This window comes from Melopsittacus undulatus, chromosome 7 (genome assembly GCF_012275295.1).
Source record: "Melopsittacus undulatus isolate bMelUnd1 chromosome 7, bMelUnd1.mat.Z, whole genome shotgun sequence".
In the NCBI taxonomy this organism is placed as follows: domain Eukaryota; kingdom Metazoa; phylum Chordata; class Aves; order Psittaciformes; family Psittaculidae; genus Melopsittacus; species Melopsittacus undulatus.
In genome coordinates, this window is record NC_047533.1 from 4,267,344 (window position 1) to 4,285,917 (window position 18,574).

Consider the following 18,574-nt stretch of genomic DNA (forward strand, 5'->3'; position numbering starts at 1 on the left):
GTAGTGCTTCAAGCACAGAAATGCACATGCAAAAGATGGTATGAAAGGATGTCAAAATCTCTTTTAGCTAAATATGTCACCTACGCTGATACATGAAGCTTCTCAGTAGAACCTATTATAAGGGTGGTTTGGTTTGTGTTTTTTAAGGTGCTAAAGTTCTGTGGATTTACTATAAGCATGTAGATAGATCTAATGGCAAATAGCGTTACTGCTGTGCAGTAGAAAAATTGGGGTTTTTCTCTATTCTCTTTACTCACAAAGTGTAATAGCTTGGATTCAGATTTAGCTAACAGTGAGTCTGCCAAGGAGAAATATGCAGAGGAAAGAAAAATGAGGGTTTGTTAGGTTTCTTGGTTTGTTTTTCTTCTTGCTGTCATTACTCAATCTCTTAATATGTATTTGAACGGGCCCTGAATGCAGATTAGTGCATACTTGTTGCAGTTGTTCTGGTAAATCTGACCTCATCACACACTATTGCCATTTGTTTTCCCTAATTTAATGTTTCATATACAGGAATAGAAATCCATACAACTGGTATCAATGTACACTGGTGAGACTAAGTGAAACAAACATCTGTCAGGAATAGTTTAGGTACAGCTGATCCTGCCTTCTGACAGGAGCATCATCTGTCAAATTTCCTTTTGGCTCAAATTTCAATGACTCATAGTAATATTGTATTAATATTGGTGTAGTGAACTGGATGTTCCTGTGGTATCCAGTCTCCTGACAAAACTAATAAAACTTAGCCAGAATGTTCTCTACATTAAAAGAAACTTGTTTTGCCTACTCCTAAACAAGGACATAGGGAAGTGTTATTTCCCATCTGATAGACAATCTATGGGTTAATAAAGAAAAGTTAGCATTCATCACCTTATCTGGACATATTCACGGGTGCAGTTACTGCTTATCAAAACAACATGGCAAGGACCTAAGAAGAGACTTAATAATGCTGTATTTTATTACTGTGTGTGTCTTTGCATTTCCTATGTTCACTGTTTTTCCTGTTTAAGGATATCTCAGGAATCATTTAATCTGAAGACAGGTGTTGGAAAACTGAATGAAGACCTGTAACATTACAGCTTCCCAATCAGCACTGAGGAAAAAAATCTATTCCCATAATTCATTCATTCACTTGTGGCTAGTTATAAAGGTGATTTACTGAAGGAGTTCTTACAGGAACAAGAAATCAAAGTGCCAGAACAACTGCTCAGCCCAACCTGGCATTTCACATGTCCAGTGTGATACTAAAAGTGGTAGTATCAACATGCTATAAGGCTGGGAGCCGCTATAAAAGCCTTTTAAAACACCTTCTTACTCCAAACCTGTCTTCTTATAACCAACCTCAGAAACACAGTAACTCTCTCACTGCCCAGTTAAAGGTTTTTCAGATGTGTGACTCTTGCTGTGGTTTTGTAGGAAGGAGTAATCTTTTATTAAACAAGCAGCTCTGTAAACACTAGAAATTATGAAACCTGGTTTCTTAGAGATTTTCATTTTGTGGTCAAGTGTCAGATCCAGCTGAAGCTTTTCCCATAGAATTTAGGAAGTCTCTCACCTACTCAGATGCCTCAGTGCTGCCCGTCAGGTAAACTCATTGCTCAATGAGCCATTAAGAGGCTAACAAGGTTTGTATCCTCAAAACAGTTGCTTGTTTTCATTGAAATTTTAGGAATTTAATGTTCACTGAGATTTATCTGTTACTTTGAATTAAATTAACCAAAAACTTTAAAAAAAATATTAAAATTGACTTGTGGAAAGACTCTGCAGCTTTATCATGGACCCACTGGCCACAGACTTTGATCTACCAGTTTTCAAAGAGCCCAAAAGCATACTGATACTGCCATTAAATGTAATAGCAGAGACAGTGGACTTATGCTGATCTCTGCATGCCAAGAAGCCCATAAATCAAAGCACAGTGAATTAAAGATTTCTGTCTGCAGTTCCATTTAGAGTTTAATGTCAGTTTTGATTTCTTAGATATATATTTGTTCCCATTTTATTTTTTAATGCTAAAAGTCATATGAAGAGCTCTTGATATAAAGCCTCATTATTAAAAGAATATGTGTGTGAGCTGCATTCATATGAAAATTACTTGGTATTTTTTGGAGGAGTCAAAGAAAAAGCCAGAAACAGCACTCTAATACACCAGAAATAATCTGGGGTTTGTTCAAATGGCTTTGGATATTTGAGCTAATGATGATCCTTTGAGAAGGTAATCAGCTTTCATGCATAGAACTGCAGATGTGTGAGAACTGGATAAAATGTAAGACTGAGTCAGAATGTAACAGGTTTTAATCAAATCAACCATATGATTGAGTTTATAACTCAGATGAAAATATCAACATTTTTATTAGGACTATAACAAAACCAAAAATTCTTTTTAAAAAAAGCCATCTTAGCTGAAGAGAAAATATAATTTGATTATATGAATTCCAGCACATTGAAAAAAAAATACATTTTTTATGTATTACCCTTTCTGAGCAGTAGAAAGAGCTAAATATAAATGCATTATTTTCTCACTTCATTATCCTTTACTTACCTGTTAGAACAGATCAAGATGTAAGTTTTCTCAGTGCCATCTCTTTTGTCCACATCTTTGTAACAGATATAAGAGAAATCATGTGCTATGATTGCATAGATGAGATAATTTAGGCTAAAACTCTGTTAAGGATAATGTTTACAGTTGAAAAAGGTGAAAAGTGTGTTCAGGTTCTCAGGTCTGTGGTTAGATTACTGGTATAAATGCAGCTGCTGTTAAACAACTCTGTGTAAGTTATCTTCCTGTTTCTGGTCATACTAAAATTATACCACTAAAAGTGATAGGACAGAAAGAGGAGAGTAAAGTAACTGTCTGACTTGTTTTTTATTATACAGAAATGGGAAAATACCTCCTATAGCCACATACTTTTTTTCTGTTAAGTACTCTAGGTTTTTGTTTCTTGGTATCAGACACTTGCATTGTAAAAATAATCATCATAAATATTGGTTTTCCTACAGAAAATGGGGTATATTAGCAGGGAAAAGGGCTACTAAGCAGATGAATAAACTAAATGATGTTTCAAGCCAATATGAGCTCTTCATTCCAAGGTTAAAGCATACTGACAGGAGGAATAGAAAAAGGAACATCTCATTCTGTTGCCTTGTCTACATATTCTGATTCTGGGCAGATGACATCACTTTGTATTACTGTTGAACCAGTACTAAATTACTGTAAAAACATTTTGTAGACTATTATTGCACAAAAATTGGATACATATAAAATCAGTCTTCCTCTGAATGTGACTTCTTAAGTCTTTAAAATATTACTCCAAGTAAAAATCTCTTCATGCACCCCTATGAAGGCAATCATAGTATTTTACAATGCCTTGTTTGAGAGCAAGGGAACAAATAAGTCTTTATTTCTTAAAAATATATATATAAATAATAATAAAATGTGTATTGTACATGCACTTTACCATGATAACATCAGATTTCTTTGACACTGGCAATCTTCCTTCTTATTCAATACCTATAGTTTTAATTCCAGTCTCTGTGAAGGTGTATCACATTTCTACTTTTGTAATGTCTCCAGTTTCTACCTATGCCCCTATTCTTTCACCCCCATTAATTTCCTCATCTTGCCTTCAAAGCTTCCTTCTGTGTTTCCTATATCTATTTCCTTTCATGGCTGGACAAATGCATTGTGAGATATAGCTGAATAAATGATCATGCTGACCAGTGCTTCCAGCCTGTCAAGTAGGCCAAATAAATAAAAAAGCTGAATTTTCCCTCAGGGTGGACACTCATCTTGACACAGATATGGGTTTTCATGTAATTTAGAGGATAACCAGCACATTGGTCACAAATCTTAACCTCGCCTCAAAGGCAGGGTCATGGATGAAGCACAAGCACTAAAGGTACATTTCCCCTTAATGGTAATCAATAATATTTACATAGATAGCAATGCAGGATAGCAGACTGACTAGTTCTGGATACTTAAATTTCAGGTTTTTCATGTGAACAAGTTGCTAATGTTGTATGCTTATACAGAATTTAAAGATGTCTCCACCTTTGCTATCAATCATCGTAGGAGTTGTAGTAGATGGTTATACAATTCTTCCTTTATCTGCACAATTTCAGCCCTAAAGTTCATACACTTATAGAATGGTTTGGGTTGGAAGGGACCTTCAAGTTCACCTAGTTTTAACCCCCTGCAGTAAGCAGGGACATATTCAACTAGATCAGGTTGGTCAGCACCCCATCCAACTTGATCCTGAATGGTTCCAGGGATAGGGCATCTCAGTGACGTCATGCTGGCTGTCTTGAATCACCTCACTGTCCTCCATGTGCCTTAGCATAGTTTCTAGAAGGATCTGTTCCATGATCTTCCCAGGCACAGAGGTAAGGCTGACAGGTTGGTAGTTCCTAGGGTCCGTGGATGCAACGTTTCCCTTTCTTCAGTCACTAGGGACTTCACCTGGTGACTACAACTTTTCAAACACCATGGGATGGCAATTACATCAGCCAGTTAGCTCAGGACTCTACGAAGCATCTCAGCAGGTTCTATAGACTTATGTATGTTGATGTTCCTCGGATGGTCATAAACCTGATCTCTTACAGCAGGAGGGACTTTGCTCCCCCAATCCCTGCCTTGTAGTCCACCCACTTGAAAGGTGCAGGAAGGCTCAGTGAAGACTGAGGCAAAAAAGTCATTGACTACCTTAGCTTTCTCTCTGTTGTTTGTATCCAACAAATTGCCTGTTGTTACCAGTTTGCCAGTCTTGTTCATAAGAGGTACATTTTCTTTGACCTTCTTTTTGTGGCTGAGATATCTGTAGAACCCTTGCATTCATTGTCAAGTTAAGCTCCATTCACACTGGTCAGCTAACTAAAATTGGTTCTATCTGACTCACAAGTTATGTTTCTTTAGGGAACAGTAATTAGCAATTTGTTTACACCTGGGGTGTCCAATATCACACTGTGGTAATATTTTCAGTGCTTCTGTTACTATCATGAAATCTGTTGAGTTCTTATCACAATTCCCTGTTTATCTTCAACAACTGTCAAGATACAGCTTCCTGATAATATAACATTTAATTATCACAACCCAGTCAGGGATGCATCCCTGTTCCAGGGTCACTGACTAGTTTGCCAAAAAAGTGGACTGTTATTAGAATAGATGGATCGCTTCAGTAGCTACTTGCCATTAATATATATTAATTATAGCACTGCCAGAGGTATGTTGTCAAAATTGCTTTATGGGATCAACTCATACATATTGCAGTCTTGGAAATCTTGTTTCCATAGGAAAACAAGTCTCCTCTTGCTCCTTGAATATTTCAGTATACATTGTTCATAATTCATTATGAGTTTTAATAGCCATTGCCTTGAATGCAGATTGACCAGAAAGAATTAATACATAAATACCCTGAATTTCTTCTTCATTTGTTGATCTACTGGAACAAATTCTTTTGGCTGTTTTTTTGCATGCTCTGGGGCATAACTGTTACTGTTTGTTAAAGGTTCTGTTGTCTGATATTTCAAAGGTGTTGTTATAGTATTTTGGTGTTCTGCTATATTATTCTCAGTTTTTTCAATATGAACAGACAAGGTATGGAAGAATGGTGTAAGAAAGCCTTTACCTATGGTCAAATTAAATAGAAAAGTAACAGGATCCTTCTAACAGAGGTGAAAGAGCACTGAGATGGGTCACTGGTCTCCAAAAGGGTATCTGCTTCATGGCCCACCTGAATAGACGGGAAATAAAGAACAAATCCCTTACAGCTTTATAAGCTGCTTTCTTATAGGAGAAAGACTTGCTGCATTTCACCAGTGCAATTCCATATTGCTCAAGAGGTGTTAAATCAAAGTAGGAATCTGATTGTAACTACGTTCTTGAGCCGAAGTTTTGCTCTTCTCAGTTTACTGTAGCTGCTTGCTGTTTATTTCTTCAGCAGTGGATGCGCATGTATAGACAGAACATTGAGAAGTTGTATTGATGAGTGAGCAAATCATTGAAGGGAGGGATCCCATCTGTCTGAAGCTGGTGCCCCACTGCACTTCCAGACTCCTTTGGGAGTGAACCTCAGGAGAGCAGTCTTTCTGCTGTCCTCATCTCCCTCCCTGCTGGGCAGCTGAGCAGCATACGGGTTCCCCACTGCTACTGACTGTCAGTTAATTGTGCTCCAGTTGAATGGCACAGAAGTACACCTTATGAAAACAAAGGACAATCATCTGTAATTCCTAAAGGAGTTTTCTGTCAAAGCAGAAAGCATTTGTATTGATTTCAGCTCTGGGAAATAACATTCACGCCTGCTTTTCCAAAGTCCTTTAATTTCAAGCTATTTATAGACATGGTAGAACAGAAAAACCCTAACAGATTTATGCCTAGACTTTTAATGTGAGATTGGGTCTTCGTGTGTGGTAACTGGAACAGCTCTGAGCCTGAAGAAGGAAAAAGAGTCAGTAATTACTCATAGCAAGTATCTTTTTTTATTCATATTTAAAACAATTATTATTGTCTGTATTAAAGGATTGGACATAATACAATACTCTTTTTTTCTTTACTGGCAGCTCTGTAATTCAACATGAACCAATGTATTTTAGTTATGAACATAAGAAAGTAGAAGGATTTTTCAAGGTGTTTCATTTTTGTTCTCACTTCTGTTCCATCTTATAGGAGGTAGATATGGCATGTTAGGGTGGTAAGGTACTGGAATGGGTTGCCCAGGGAGGTTGTGAATGCTCCATCCCTGGCAGTGTTCAAGGCCAGGTTGGACGAAGCTTTGGGTGCCATGGTTTAGTGTGAGGTGTCCCTGCCCATGGCGGGGGGGTTGGAACTGGATGATCTTAAGGTCCTTTCCAACCCTAACTAGTCTATGATTCTCTGTCCCAGAAAATGGGGGAGATGCTGACTGCATAAACAACACTTCCCTGAAGTTGTCCAAAGCTGGGATTTTTGTATCTTAACTTGAGCTTTCAGTACACATGAAGCCTCTAACACTTAAGTTTCTTTCATAAATCTCAGTCTAATACTCACTGAATTTATTCAAGTCACAGTTTGAACTTTACCAAAAGCAGGAATATCTTAAAGCTCTTTTAAGTATATCTGATATGGGGGAAGTCTGAGGGAGTTTGAACAGAAAAGCCTTATTCCTGAAGTAAGTATGAGTGAATATGCTGTTGACCTTTGGAGAAGTAAAAAGTTTCGCATAGGTTCAGTGGGCATCATATAAGACATGAAATAAAGCATTCAGCTGTTGTGCCCAAAATTCTCTGTAGCTTTCTGATGTACTGATGTTACTGCAACCTATCGTAAAAGTCTGAGCAGTTTATATTAAATATGTTCAGGGTTTGATATTAAAATTCTTCAGAGCAAATGTCAAATTCAGTAAGTCAGATCATCAGTAATTTACGAAAACAATGCTTTTCTTTTACTGCTGTGTATATAGTTAGATTTTTTAATACATGTGAATGTATGTACATGTGAATAACCTTTAAGAATACATCTCTTATTAAGATAAGACTATGTGACTGGCTAATATAAATGAGGGAAAATTTTCAGTGTTATCCAGTATGAGATTCCCCCCATACCATATGGAATAGGTACTGAAGAAGAGACCACAGTCTAATATTTTCATGGTAGTACAAATTGGCATTGCAGTGCGTGAAGAGGAAGAGCAATATGTACTCTCAGTGACATTTAGATTTTTGGCACTTGTTTGTGTATGTGCAAAAACATTCTGTCTAGTGATAAATAGAGTTTTGCTCATAATATAATGCTTGAGTGAATAGAGCGAGGATAAACAAGTTGAAGATCCTGGGTAACATCGCTTCAGTTCTGTGCTCTCCTTTAGAAAAACTCTTACTTGCAGCTCCATGAATATCACTGGGCTGTCTACAGCAGTACCAACATTAATAAATGTCCAATCTTTGAACCATTTGTAACAACATCTAGATAAATTACTAAGGGGATAGATAGATAGATAGATAGATAGATAGATAGATAGATAGATAGATAATTGCAAATAGCTAAGATACCACAGTTCTGCAAGTTATCACTCATCAGCTGAAACACAGCAACTGACTTGGCTTTAGTCCACTGTGCATGTTACAAAAGATTCTGACTTAAAACCACCTTCAACTCAAGCAGAATAACTCAGAAAGTTTCAGTTTCTTAAACATGTGGTGTAGACAAGTAAGTTTTATGGTGTCTTAGATTTGTTTATGTTTTTCTATATTTCCCTAAAAACTAGAATAACTTGCTGTGAATTTTCTACTTTCTAATATTTCCATCTGTTATTTGCAGTGGAAAAATAAATGACATAAATAGGAAATACATATAACAAAAGAAAAAAGAAAAACATAGTCATAGAATCATAGAATATGTATTTACAATAGAATAGAAAATATATTTACAAAATAGACACAAACCCAAGATATTAATGGATTGCATTCTTTACCTTAGAATGGTTAAATGTTTGGGGAAACTGAATAGGGCTTTTTGTGTATTATTTCTTCTAAGAAATTTATGAGGATTGGGAGAATAGAATATACACATTAGCTGTAATATTCTGCAAGCCTTTGTGTTGATATTGTTCCTTTGCTAGAGTACATACTTCTCCTTCCTCCTCCCCCTCTCCCCCTTTTGTTTACATGTTTGCTCTAAACAATAGGTTTCTCGTATGGACCTTTTCCTCTACATTTAATTCAGAGCAGCCACGTTAAATATTTGAATTTAAGTCTGAAAGAGAGGAAAATGCATTTTTTTAGTCACAGGTATCTTTAATAATACAAAAAGCTGGAGTCAGAATTGGAAACACATCAAAAGATAACTACACCTTCTGAGTAAATTGGCATGAAAGATCTTTGATTACTTTTGTAAATTGAGGTGCAACTTTATGGCAGAAATAAAGGTTTTCTATTGTAAGTATTATGTGTGGCAAAAAGCAATGCATTGAAAAAATACTAATCCATGTTTCAATTGCTACCTAGCAAAAAACTAGTGTACTTACATGTCCAGCTGCCATATAAATATATCTTTAGGTAAATCCTTTTATTAGTGTGTCCTTACTACAATGGAAGTCAAAATTTCTATTAGAAACAAAGCCCTTCAACACCTCCATCTGCTGTACAGCAGAAAACTACTTGAGGCTGAAATACAACCAAATACATGCAAATACATTTTATTGGGACTGATCCTGCATATGTTTTGAATAATTGAAACTGATGGAATTATTTGCATGGTTTAAGATAGATACTTAGCAAGGTGCAGAATTGCATCTTGGGCTTACAGTGCCAGTGATAGGAAATTAATCTGAAGGAGTTGATACACACTTTTTCACCTCCCCAGTTCTAGTATTGGTTCAGCAGCTTTGTCATTGCAGAAAAATACAGCATCACTGAAGCTGGAGTATTTATTTTCTTGCTCATTACTTTTCCATCCTCTTGCAGCACAAGTTTAAGGTGTTTAGCAATTGTTTTGATTGTATAAGAGTAGCTTAGCAGACCTGAAATTCTAGACAATAATGTTTATCTACACAGCAGTTCCAGTGTTATTAAGTTCTCCATGCATTTCAAGGATGATTCACAGTTCATTGATTTTGGTATTTAAAATGTTTTCATTCATATAAATACTCTTCAGTCAGTTCTCATTGATCTTCATACAAACTTAAGTTCTGTGTGCACAAGGAACTTGGTAAACAGAAGAAAGAAAAGTTAATTACTTGGTCTCCTCCACAGCCTCTTACGAAACTTCCTCTTCAATGCTTTGGTGGAGGCAGAGCACTTGAAGCATAAAGGTAAAGGCTGTCAAATCAAAGTCTGAGCAAATTGGCAGCTACAGTACCATACAGCCTTTTTATTTTCCTTTCCAAGCTATCTGCTTCATCCAGCTCCAGAGTGGCATATGAAATAAATTCCCAACCTTGAAGAGTGGGTTCCTGCAAAGCACATTGTATTAAATATGCATATGCAAAATGGGTAACTATTCCATGATTCTATAATGCACCATTAAAACATCTGTGATTTCAGTAATACCTTTGTCAACAATAACCAGGGCCAACTAAAATCTAAGTTTAAATAATAAACTAGACACATCTAGAGGATGAGATAGTCAAGCAAACACCTGAAACAGTCCCTGGAAGTCCCTTTCTCTTTTTATCCATTATCCAAAGAGATTAGTTTGGCACCTAACCTAAATGTCTCAGCTAAGTGGGGTGGAATTGGGTCTAAGCTTTTTAGGCTATAGTTTTAAGTAGGAAAAATATCTGAAGTCGTTGAATTTATAGTAGGCTAAATTTATAGTAGGCTAAAGTTGAATTATCTCACAGTTTCTATCAACTGAGAGCATTGTTAAGCCAAGAATCTTAACTGATGCTTACTTGATTGTGTATTTGGTAACGATGTCAATCAAAATAGTTAAATAGTGTTGTATCTGGTGATTGAGTGCACTTAAAACTTGGATTGTTTCACGGATCCATGCTTGTATGATGGTACTGAAATGTGGGCATGAAAACCTATCTTGCCATGTTTTAAAAATATATTTTGGGTAAAGTCATACTATTTTGGATTTGTACTGCTAAATTTAATTTTATCCAGATTGCATCTACCTTTGTAGAATTGTGACTATGCTTATTTGACATAATCAGATCTTCCCATGGTACAAGCTGGCATACTCTGCTGAATTGTGAAAGTAGCTTTGCTTTCTGACTGCTGATGATACAGGGCTATATTTGTGCAAGACTTGAAATATATCACAGCACCTGTTTAGATTTGAATTATACATAATATGTATCTTAGTTTTTAAACAGGTAACTGTAATGCTCTTGTGATGCATATTTAATGTAGCCATAGCTTACATTAGTACTCTATTGATAGTAACATCCAAAACAATGTTCTGAACACTGAATTATTTTACAAGAGGAGAAAAAGTTTCCTGTGGTTATGTCTGTATCCTTCCTTGGAAAACCAGAAAACTTTACAATATCCAGCTGTTATCTCATCAGATTCTATTCAAAGAGTAATTAACAGAGGCAGAGAAGAAGTAAATTTCACTGATTTCTTTATTTCTTCCAAAAGAACTCGCAGACCTGCTTAATAGTTTGATTGCCATTTCGTGACATCCAGCCCCTTCCAGCCACATAATCTCACTACTGTCTGAGAAAGAGTAAGATATATCGTGTCTCTGAAGCCTTAGGAAAGATTTTCATCATGATAATCACAAAATGAAAGGGCAATCTGAAAAGCCACTTATTTAAAATAGAGGAAGATGGCTTTTGCTGAACTTATTACCATTTGCTAGTGTTTAAGGTCTGTAATTTCCACTCTTGTTAATGCATTCTAATTATTATCCTGCTTAGCTTTTGTTTCTCATGAAGATTAAAGTGGGCTGTTTGATGTGTGCAAAGAAATTACTAGAGAAAATGGTAAATTAATTGGAAGATGTCAGCTTAGGAGAGTGTTTTTGACATGAGTGCTGTAAGGCTGTTAAAAACAGACTAACTCATTTGTCTCACCATGAAATGAAAATAAAAATCACAACATTATGATAAAACCTTGACTAGGAAATTCCTGCAAGACTCTTTGATACCTTAGGTTCTTTTCTTCCCTGGGCTTTGGCGCTGTGATACATGCAAACCACATTCTACATAACTGTGAAATGAAATAGGTTCTGTGCAGAACAGATGGACCAGGGCTAATGTGGCGATATGCACTGGAGACGAGAACAGATTAATACCACAAGAGGAGACTGGAGGAAAATTATAAAGATGGGGGTATTTGAACTAATTCATGAATCATTTCCAACTGATAGTTATGCCTTCAGGCACAGTGAATAATATCAAGGAAGCATATTTAAAATTGTATAAGTTTGTTTTAATGTAGATTGGGATCAAGAGCCATTTTTATCAAGAGGTTGATAAAAAAAAAAACAAACCTTGTATTCCTCCATCCCAGGATGTACCTTTATGATTTATAAATCCCCGATGAGCTTAATTGTGTACACTATGACATGAATTACCGTTTAGAAAACCCGTGACAGTTCATGGACTTGATACAAAGCTTTGGGGAGTGGATATTTTACAAGCAGCACTGTATAAGCTGTGGGAGAACATTCTCTGCCACTTGCATCCAAGCCACAGTGATGCAGCTCTGCAGTGTGTGGAGGTCTGATCGCTAGATGTCATTCAGGTGTCTTTCTAAGTCTCCCTTATCCAAACAGCCTCCAGTCTTGAGAGGCTCAGACTTCCCAAAGCTATGCCAGAGCAAGCACATGTAGATACCTACATCGTTGAGTGAGATATTCAGGGATATGTTACAGAATTAAGCTTTCAAAAGAGACTTTTCACATGACCAAGCTATGGTACTCTTGCTATAGACATTTTAATCTGCAGCAATCATGTAAAAATAAAGAGGTTCACCTGAGAATTAAAATTATTTTAACATGCAAAAAACAACCAGAATCTGAAACAAGATATTTGAGAGATATGTAACTTCCCAGTATCAGTGAAGGTATCAGAGTTTTGTTTATCACTGAAAAAGCACAATTCCACATGTTAAGCCATCAAAGATTCTTCATTTTGCAAAGCTTAGTGTGTATGGATAAGCCTGATTACCAGTATTAATAATGAACATGATTTGTAAAAGGAAAAAGAAACTGACAAAAGGAAATGTATAGATGATTGTCTGGATGCTCTGCATCCTCTACATGACTTCTCGGGAGATTTTCTAGCTATAAACGAGGATGTGAAACACTTGACAGGGAAGATTTTGAGAAAAATCAAATTAATATGGCTAGTAAGGAACTACTCTAATGGGTTTCTGCTCACCAGCATAGAAGATGTGGTATCATTCCTCTTGTATACAATTCTTTCATTCTAGGTAGGGGTCAAGAAGAAGAGAGAAAGGAATAAAATGGACCACTTGCCTAAAACTTGATTCCCATTCTGCTGATTTCATTGCAGGTTGCAAATCTGGCCTGTTCAATCTCAAATAATGAAGAAGGCGTGAAGTTAGTCCGTATGGCAGCAACGCAGATTGATAGTCTGTGCCCACAGGTAAGTAAGATTCCTGCTAAAAAGTACTCAAGAACTCTTTTGGCATTAAAAACATTCATTAGCTGAGACAGGAAAAACAGCCTAGATGAAGATTATAGCCTTACCTTTGTCATTATGCTGTTGCCCGCTTTCCATGAACTGTGAAAAATACATTTGTATCCCGAGACTGGGGTCTAATGCTGTGGTTTCAACAGTCTGTTATCTCTTTGTTCTTTCCCTTGTCTAACAAATGATTTTGAACAACAGGTAATAAATGCTGCTCTCACGTTGGCCGCCAGACCCCAGAGCAAAGTAGCACAGGACAACATGGATGTCTTTAAAGATCAATGGGAGAAACAAGTGCGAGTTCTCACTGAAGCTGTTGACGACATCACTTCGGTGGATGATTTCCTCTCTGTTTCAGGTACTAGGATCAAGGGACTCTTGTAAAAATACACGTCTAAGTTAAAGTAAATGGTTAGAGCAGAGAAAACCTGTAATTACTAAAGCATTATTATTCCATTAGTCCATCCCTACTGGAATGCTGATCTACAGTCAGCAGGAGCAACCAAGCCATGGTAATTAATCCCTGGTTAGCTTTTCATCTCCAAGAGAATAATATCCTATTTGTACTTCTATTTCTAGAGAAGTTTTGTTTTAACACAGGTACAAGTTAGGATTTTGGCCACCTTTTGAAAATGTATTCGAGACCTGTGTCAGGATGACAGTTTTGCACAAACCGTTATTAGAGTTCTCGTGCAGTTGTAGTCAAGAGGAGGGAAGACAAACTTTCTATGTTTTGTAGCTTTGCTCAGGTGTGCTGTCTCTAAACCCTAGGGCAGATATACTCCAATATATACTCCAGATATACTCCAATTATTTATACCAGGTTACCATGCCCTGAAGAGAGGTAGGAAAAAGGGAGACACTACATGTGAGTCCAGTCTAGGTGTGTTCTCAGGACATGACCAGTCTGTGCTTTTCCAGAGAGCAGGGAAGCACTTCCAGGTCCCAGAGTTATTGGTGTAGAAATGCAACCGGAGAGCAGTAGCAAAGTAGCATAAGAAATACCAAATCTGCTGTTGTGGTTTAAGCCCAGCTGGTAACTTAGAACCACGCAGCTGCTCACTCACTTTCCCCAACCCCTTCCCCTCCCACCCTTCTTCTTCCCCTGCTCCAGGAGGGATGGAGAGGAGAATCGAAAGAATGTAACTCCCACGGGTTGAGATAAGAACAGTCCAGTAACTAAGGTATAACACAAATCACTGCTGCTACCACCAATAATAATAATAAGGGAAATAACAAGGGAACATAATACAACTGCTCACCACCCACTGACTGATACCCAGCCTGACATGAGCAGTGATCTAGCCCTTCCAGGTAGCTGCCCCCAGTTTATATGCTGGTCATGACATGCTGTGGTATGGAATATCCTTTTGGCTAGTTTGGGTCAGGTGTCCTGTCTCTGCTTCCTCCTGGCTTCCCCTCCTCCCTGGCAGAACATGAGACTCACAAAGTCCTTGGTCAGAGTAAACATTACTGAGCAACAGCTAAAAACATTGGTGTTATCAGCGCTGTTCCCAGGCTGAAAGTGAAAAGCACAGCACTGCATCAGCTACTGAGAAGGAGAAAAAAGACTGCTACTGCTGAACTCAGAACAGAGGAGTGCCACACTTCTCTTACCTCACTAGGAAGGATTACAATACAAAATAAGCTTTTCCATGAAAACAGGGAAAAAATCTTAGTCCTTACATAAAGATGGGATGGTGAAAAGAATGATATTGACTTTTTGGATCACAGTCTTTTTTCCATCTTCCTTGTGAAGTGCTACAACTTGTGGCAGAGTGTATTGTTATAGTAGTCATACACAATGAATACTATAATTGCAAAGTGCTGCATCTCTTGTGTTAATTGTCTGTTGTAGACAACTTCTTTTCCTAATGCAGTTTGAAAGAAGTGAATTTTGTTGTTGTGAGTAAGGACATAGTGTGGCAAGTGTGCTTAGCTTACTGTAACGTCACAGAAAAGTCAAACTTCAGGAAATAGCTTGGACTTAATTTTATGTTTCTTTTCCTTAGTGTTTGCTAAGTTTCCCAGTAAAAGTTTAAGATATTTGGAGAAAGAAAAAGTATTTATCCATTAAAAACATCTGTACTTTTCTTTCTTTGCTTTCCCCTTTATTTCATTTGGTTGTATCCAGCTATTATTAGTAACAAGGAAATGGTTTGGTTTAGTATAATGACACTCCATTATTCAGCACCAATGCTAGAGTGTTTACTGCAAGCCATGCCAAGAAAATGAAAATGAACTCTCAGAATAAAAGGGTACTTCATAATCTGGTAGCACATACATTTTTATTTGAGATTTGAAGCTGGCAAACTCTTTTCAACAGACCTAGTTCTACAACAAAAGAGTAGACCAAGCTCTAAACTGCAAACCCTGTCCACAAGCCAAAGAGAGGGCAAGCTTGCTTAAATGACCATTTGGTTATTTCTTTGAGGACTTTTCTCACTCCAAGCACTTGTATCCATAAAGTCAGAAATTATTTGAATAGAAAATAGTTTTTTTTTGTTTTTCTCTAATCATATTTTCTTCTAACGTAGCCTTGACTTAGATCCAAGTTTTCCAAGGCAGCTAAGATGTAGTATTTCTGCTGGGTTTAGACTTTTTTCTAATACTCTGCATAAACATGTCTATTACATGTGAGAAGACATCACATGTATCCAGAAAACCTGTTGCTGCTAGCTGTAATCTTGGAAGCCTCAGCTTACACAGAGTAGTTTTGGATGTTAAAACAGTGAAGCATTCAGAATGGACTAGTGTCTGCTTAAATGTACCTCATGAAATGACACCTCCTCCTCTTCATACTGAGTATCACAGTTTGTAGCATGTTTTAATAATGTCCCTGGAAGACCTTAGAGCGAGTTCCAGTACTAAAGGGATGATAAGAAAGCTGGAGAGGGTCTTTTGACAAGGGCAGGTAAGAAAGAACAAGAGGCAACACAGCTGCTGACAGAAGGGAGATTTAACTTAGACATTAGGAAGATGTTCTTCTCTGTGAGGGTGCTGAGGCACTGGCACAGGGTGCCCAGAGAAGCTGTGGCTGCCCCATCCCTGGCAGTGCTCAAGGCCAGGTTGGACACAGGGGCTTGGAGCAGCTGCTCCAAGTGGAAGGTGTCCCTGCCCGTGGCAGGGGTTGGAACTGGATGAGCTTTAAGGTCCTTTCCAACGCAAACTGTTCTGAGACTCTGTAAATAATACTGTGGCTGCCAAAAGAAAGCTGACCATAATTTTAATTTGAATCACTGTGTGTTCACATCCATACGGCTCCTCTTGTTGGGCAGAATTAGGCTACGTCACAGTAAAAGAAAAAAGAGAGTGGTGAGGAAGAAATAGTGAATAAATATTTTGGCAAAGTAACATTTTTAGAATGTGAATAGGGAGTGTTTTTTAAACAAAGAGTTTTGCCTTACAAGTTACTCTGATTCAGAGCTCGGGGGAATTTCTGTTTTCATACGGAGCTGTTACAATTTAAAATTCAACAGCATGTAAAACATTTCTGAAACCCTCAAATGAACCAACCTTGGGAGTTTTAACAGTGAAGATTAATGTGTCACGCTGTTTATGTGGCCAAGAATACTTAACAAAAGCAGTTGTTGAACTGATTGATTCTGGTTTATTTATTACTATTACAAAGAAAACCATTTCATTTTCTGTTTATTTCTGTCATTGGCAGAAAAGTTGTTATTTAGTCACTAAGTTTCTCAGAGTGAGCTGCTCAAATATAACATTCAGATGTAGTTTTACTATTTAAATGATTCTTAACTGTACTGGCTGCAGGGAAATAATGTCTGACCCGGTCAAAATCTGCTTCATCTTTTCACATTATCAGTATGTGAGAATATCACATCAGCTGTGATACTGCAGCACATGAGAGTGGTTGGCCCGATTCTGAGCCCCGAGAAAACAATGCAGCTCCCAAGATTTCAATGAAAACACTTGATTTTACATTATCTGAGCAGACTCCCTGTTGTTGACTCTTCCTTCTGAATATGCACAATCACATATGATTATACTGTATGTCATTAAAAATTCACAGCTTAATCTCTGGTATAAATAGAGTAAAGGAGATGAACCACTCATGCACAGGCACCCTGCTATCTACAAAGGCCATTTACTGTTGTCTTTTCAAAGTGATTTATTTTCTTTTCTAACTTATTTAGGCACAGAGGAACCAAACATATTAAGTGTTTATGAGAATGTGTGAATTCAGCTTCAGAAAATTGCCCAACTGTTTATTAGAGCATCTGCATAATATTTGAATGCTTTCCTTTTTGCATTGATTTCTATTACACTTTCATTATAATAAAATTCAGTGTGATGTTTGAAATTAATGTGACTGTTTTTCAAAGAATCACAGGTTGGTATTTGCAGTATAGGTAAGAGAGGGTAGTGCAGTCCCTTTGAAATATAAATATCACACTTGGGATTATGTGTCATAATACCACAGAATGCTATTTATTTTGTAGTCCTGGATAAGGACAGATATCAATTTTTTAGCATACTGACATATGCTGTTTACCCAAATCAGTAAGCTTTGCTATGAGAAAGAACAACATGAAATGAACCTTATTTTTTTCCTACATTCCAGAAAACCATATTCTGGAAGATGTGAATAAGTGTGTGATTGCTCTCCAAGAGGGAGATGTCGATACACTGGACAGAACTGCAGGTGCCATCCGAGGCCGTGCAGCCAGAGTTATTCACATCATTAATGCAGAGATGGAAAACTATGAAACTGGAGTTTATACTGAGAAGGTGCTGGAAGCTACCAAACTACTTTCTGAAACAGGTAAGCTTGCTTGAAATGTTTTTTAACATTAAGTCACGTAAACTTTTGTTTAGTTCTCTGAAATATGTCACTCAGAGGGGAACCTGTGCTTGAAATCAAGTTATAAACAGATTTATGGCTGTGAGTTGTTTTTCTATACTCAATGTTATTGCAGAAGCTATGTTGCCAAGAGCCGTATATGAGATTCAGTAGCCCATCAAAGCTAATCTACATCCTCAAAGTTTCAATGATTTGTGTAAATACACAGCCTTTTCTTCAAGTTCTTTCTGAGTCAGTTGGTTATGTATTATGAGTTGTTACAAATATTAGTCTGCCGTTTGTAAAGGTGATTCTACTTGTTGGTGGCTGAAACTGTGTTTCTAAACAAAACAAATTTTAATTGAAAATACATTTAAGCAACTGAAAATGTATTACCTGGTTGAAAAAAAAATAACATAAAAGGCTGGTAGATTATATAAAATGTGGAGATTATATAAAATAAATACATTACCCCAAAATAGAAAAGTCTGCTAGATGGGTGGACTGGGGAAAGCACAAATTTATTTTAATTTGTTATTTTTTTTTAGTATTTTTAAATATTTTTAAATAATTATATATATTTAAAAATCTATTATATCTATTTGTATGTATATATTTACATATCCATATCATATATAAATATATATTTATATGTAGGTACATATATATTAATTTATTATTATTAACCTTT

At 36.8% G+C, this 18,574-nt stretch overlaps 1 protein-coding gene across 2 annotated transcripts in view; it reads left to right on the forward strand.

The window, feature by feature from the left end:
• The window catches only part of CTNNA2 (catenin alpha 2), a 499,450-nt gene that overhangs the window by 422,496 nt on the left and 58,380 nt on the right, over positions 1-18,574 (forward strand). For both annotated transcript variants that reach the window (XM_034064746.1, XM_034064747.1), the window contains exons 10-12: positions 12,942-13,034; positions 13,281-13,437; positions 17,665-17,865. In XM_034064746.1, coding sequence (XP_033920637.1) covers positions 12,942-13,034; positions 13,281-13,437; positions 17,665-17,865 — 451 coding nt within the window. The remainder of the gene's footprint in view (positions 1-12,941; positions 13,035-13,280; positions 13,438-17,664; positions 17,866-18,574) is intronic.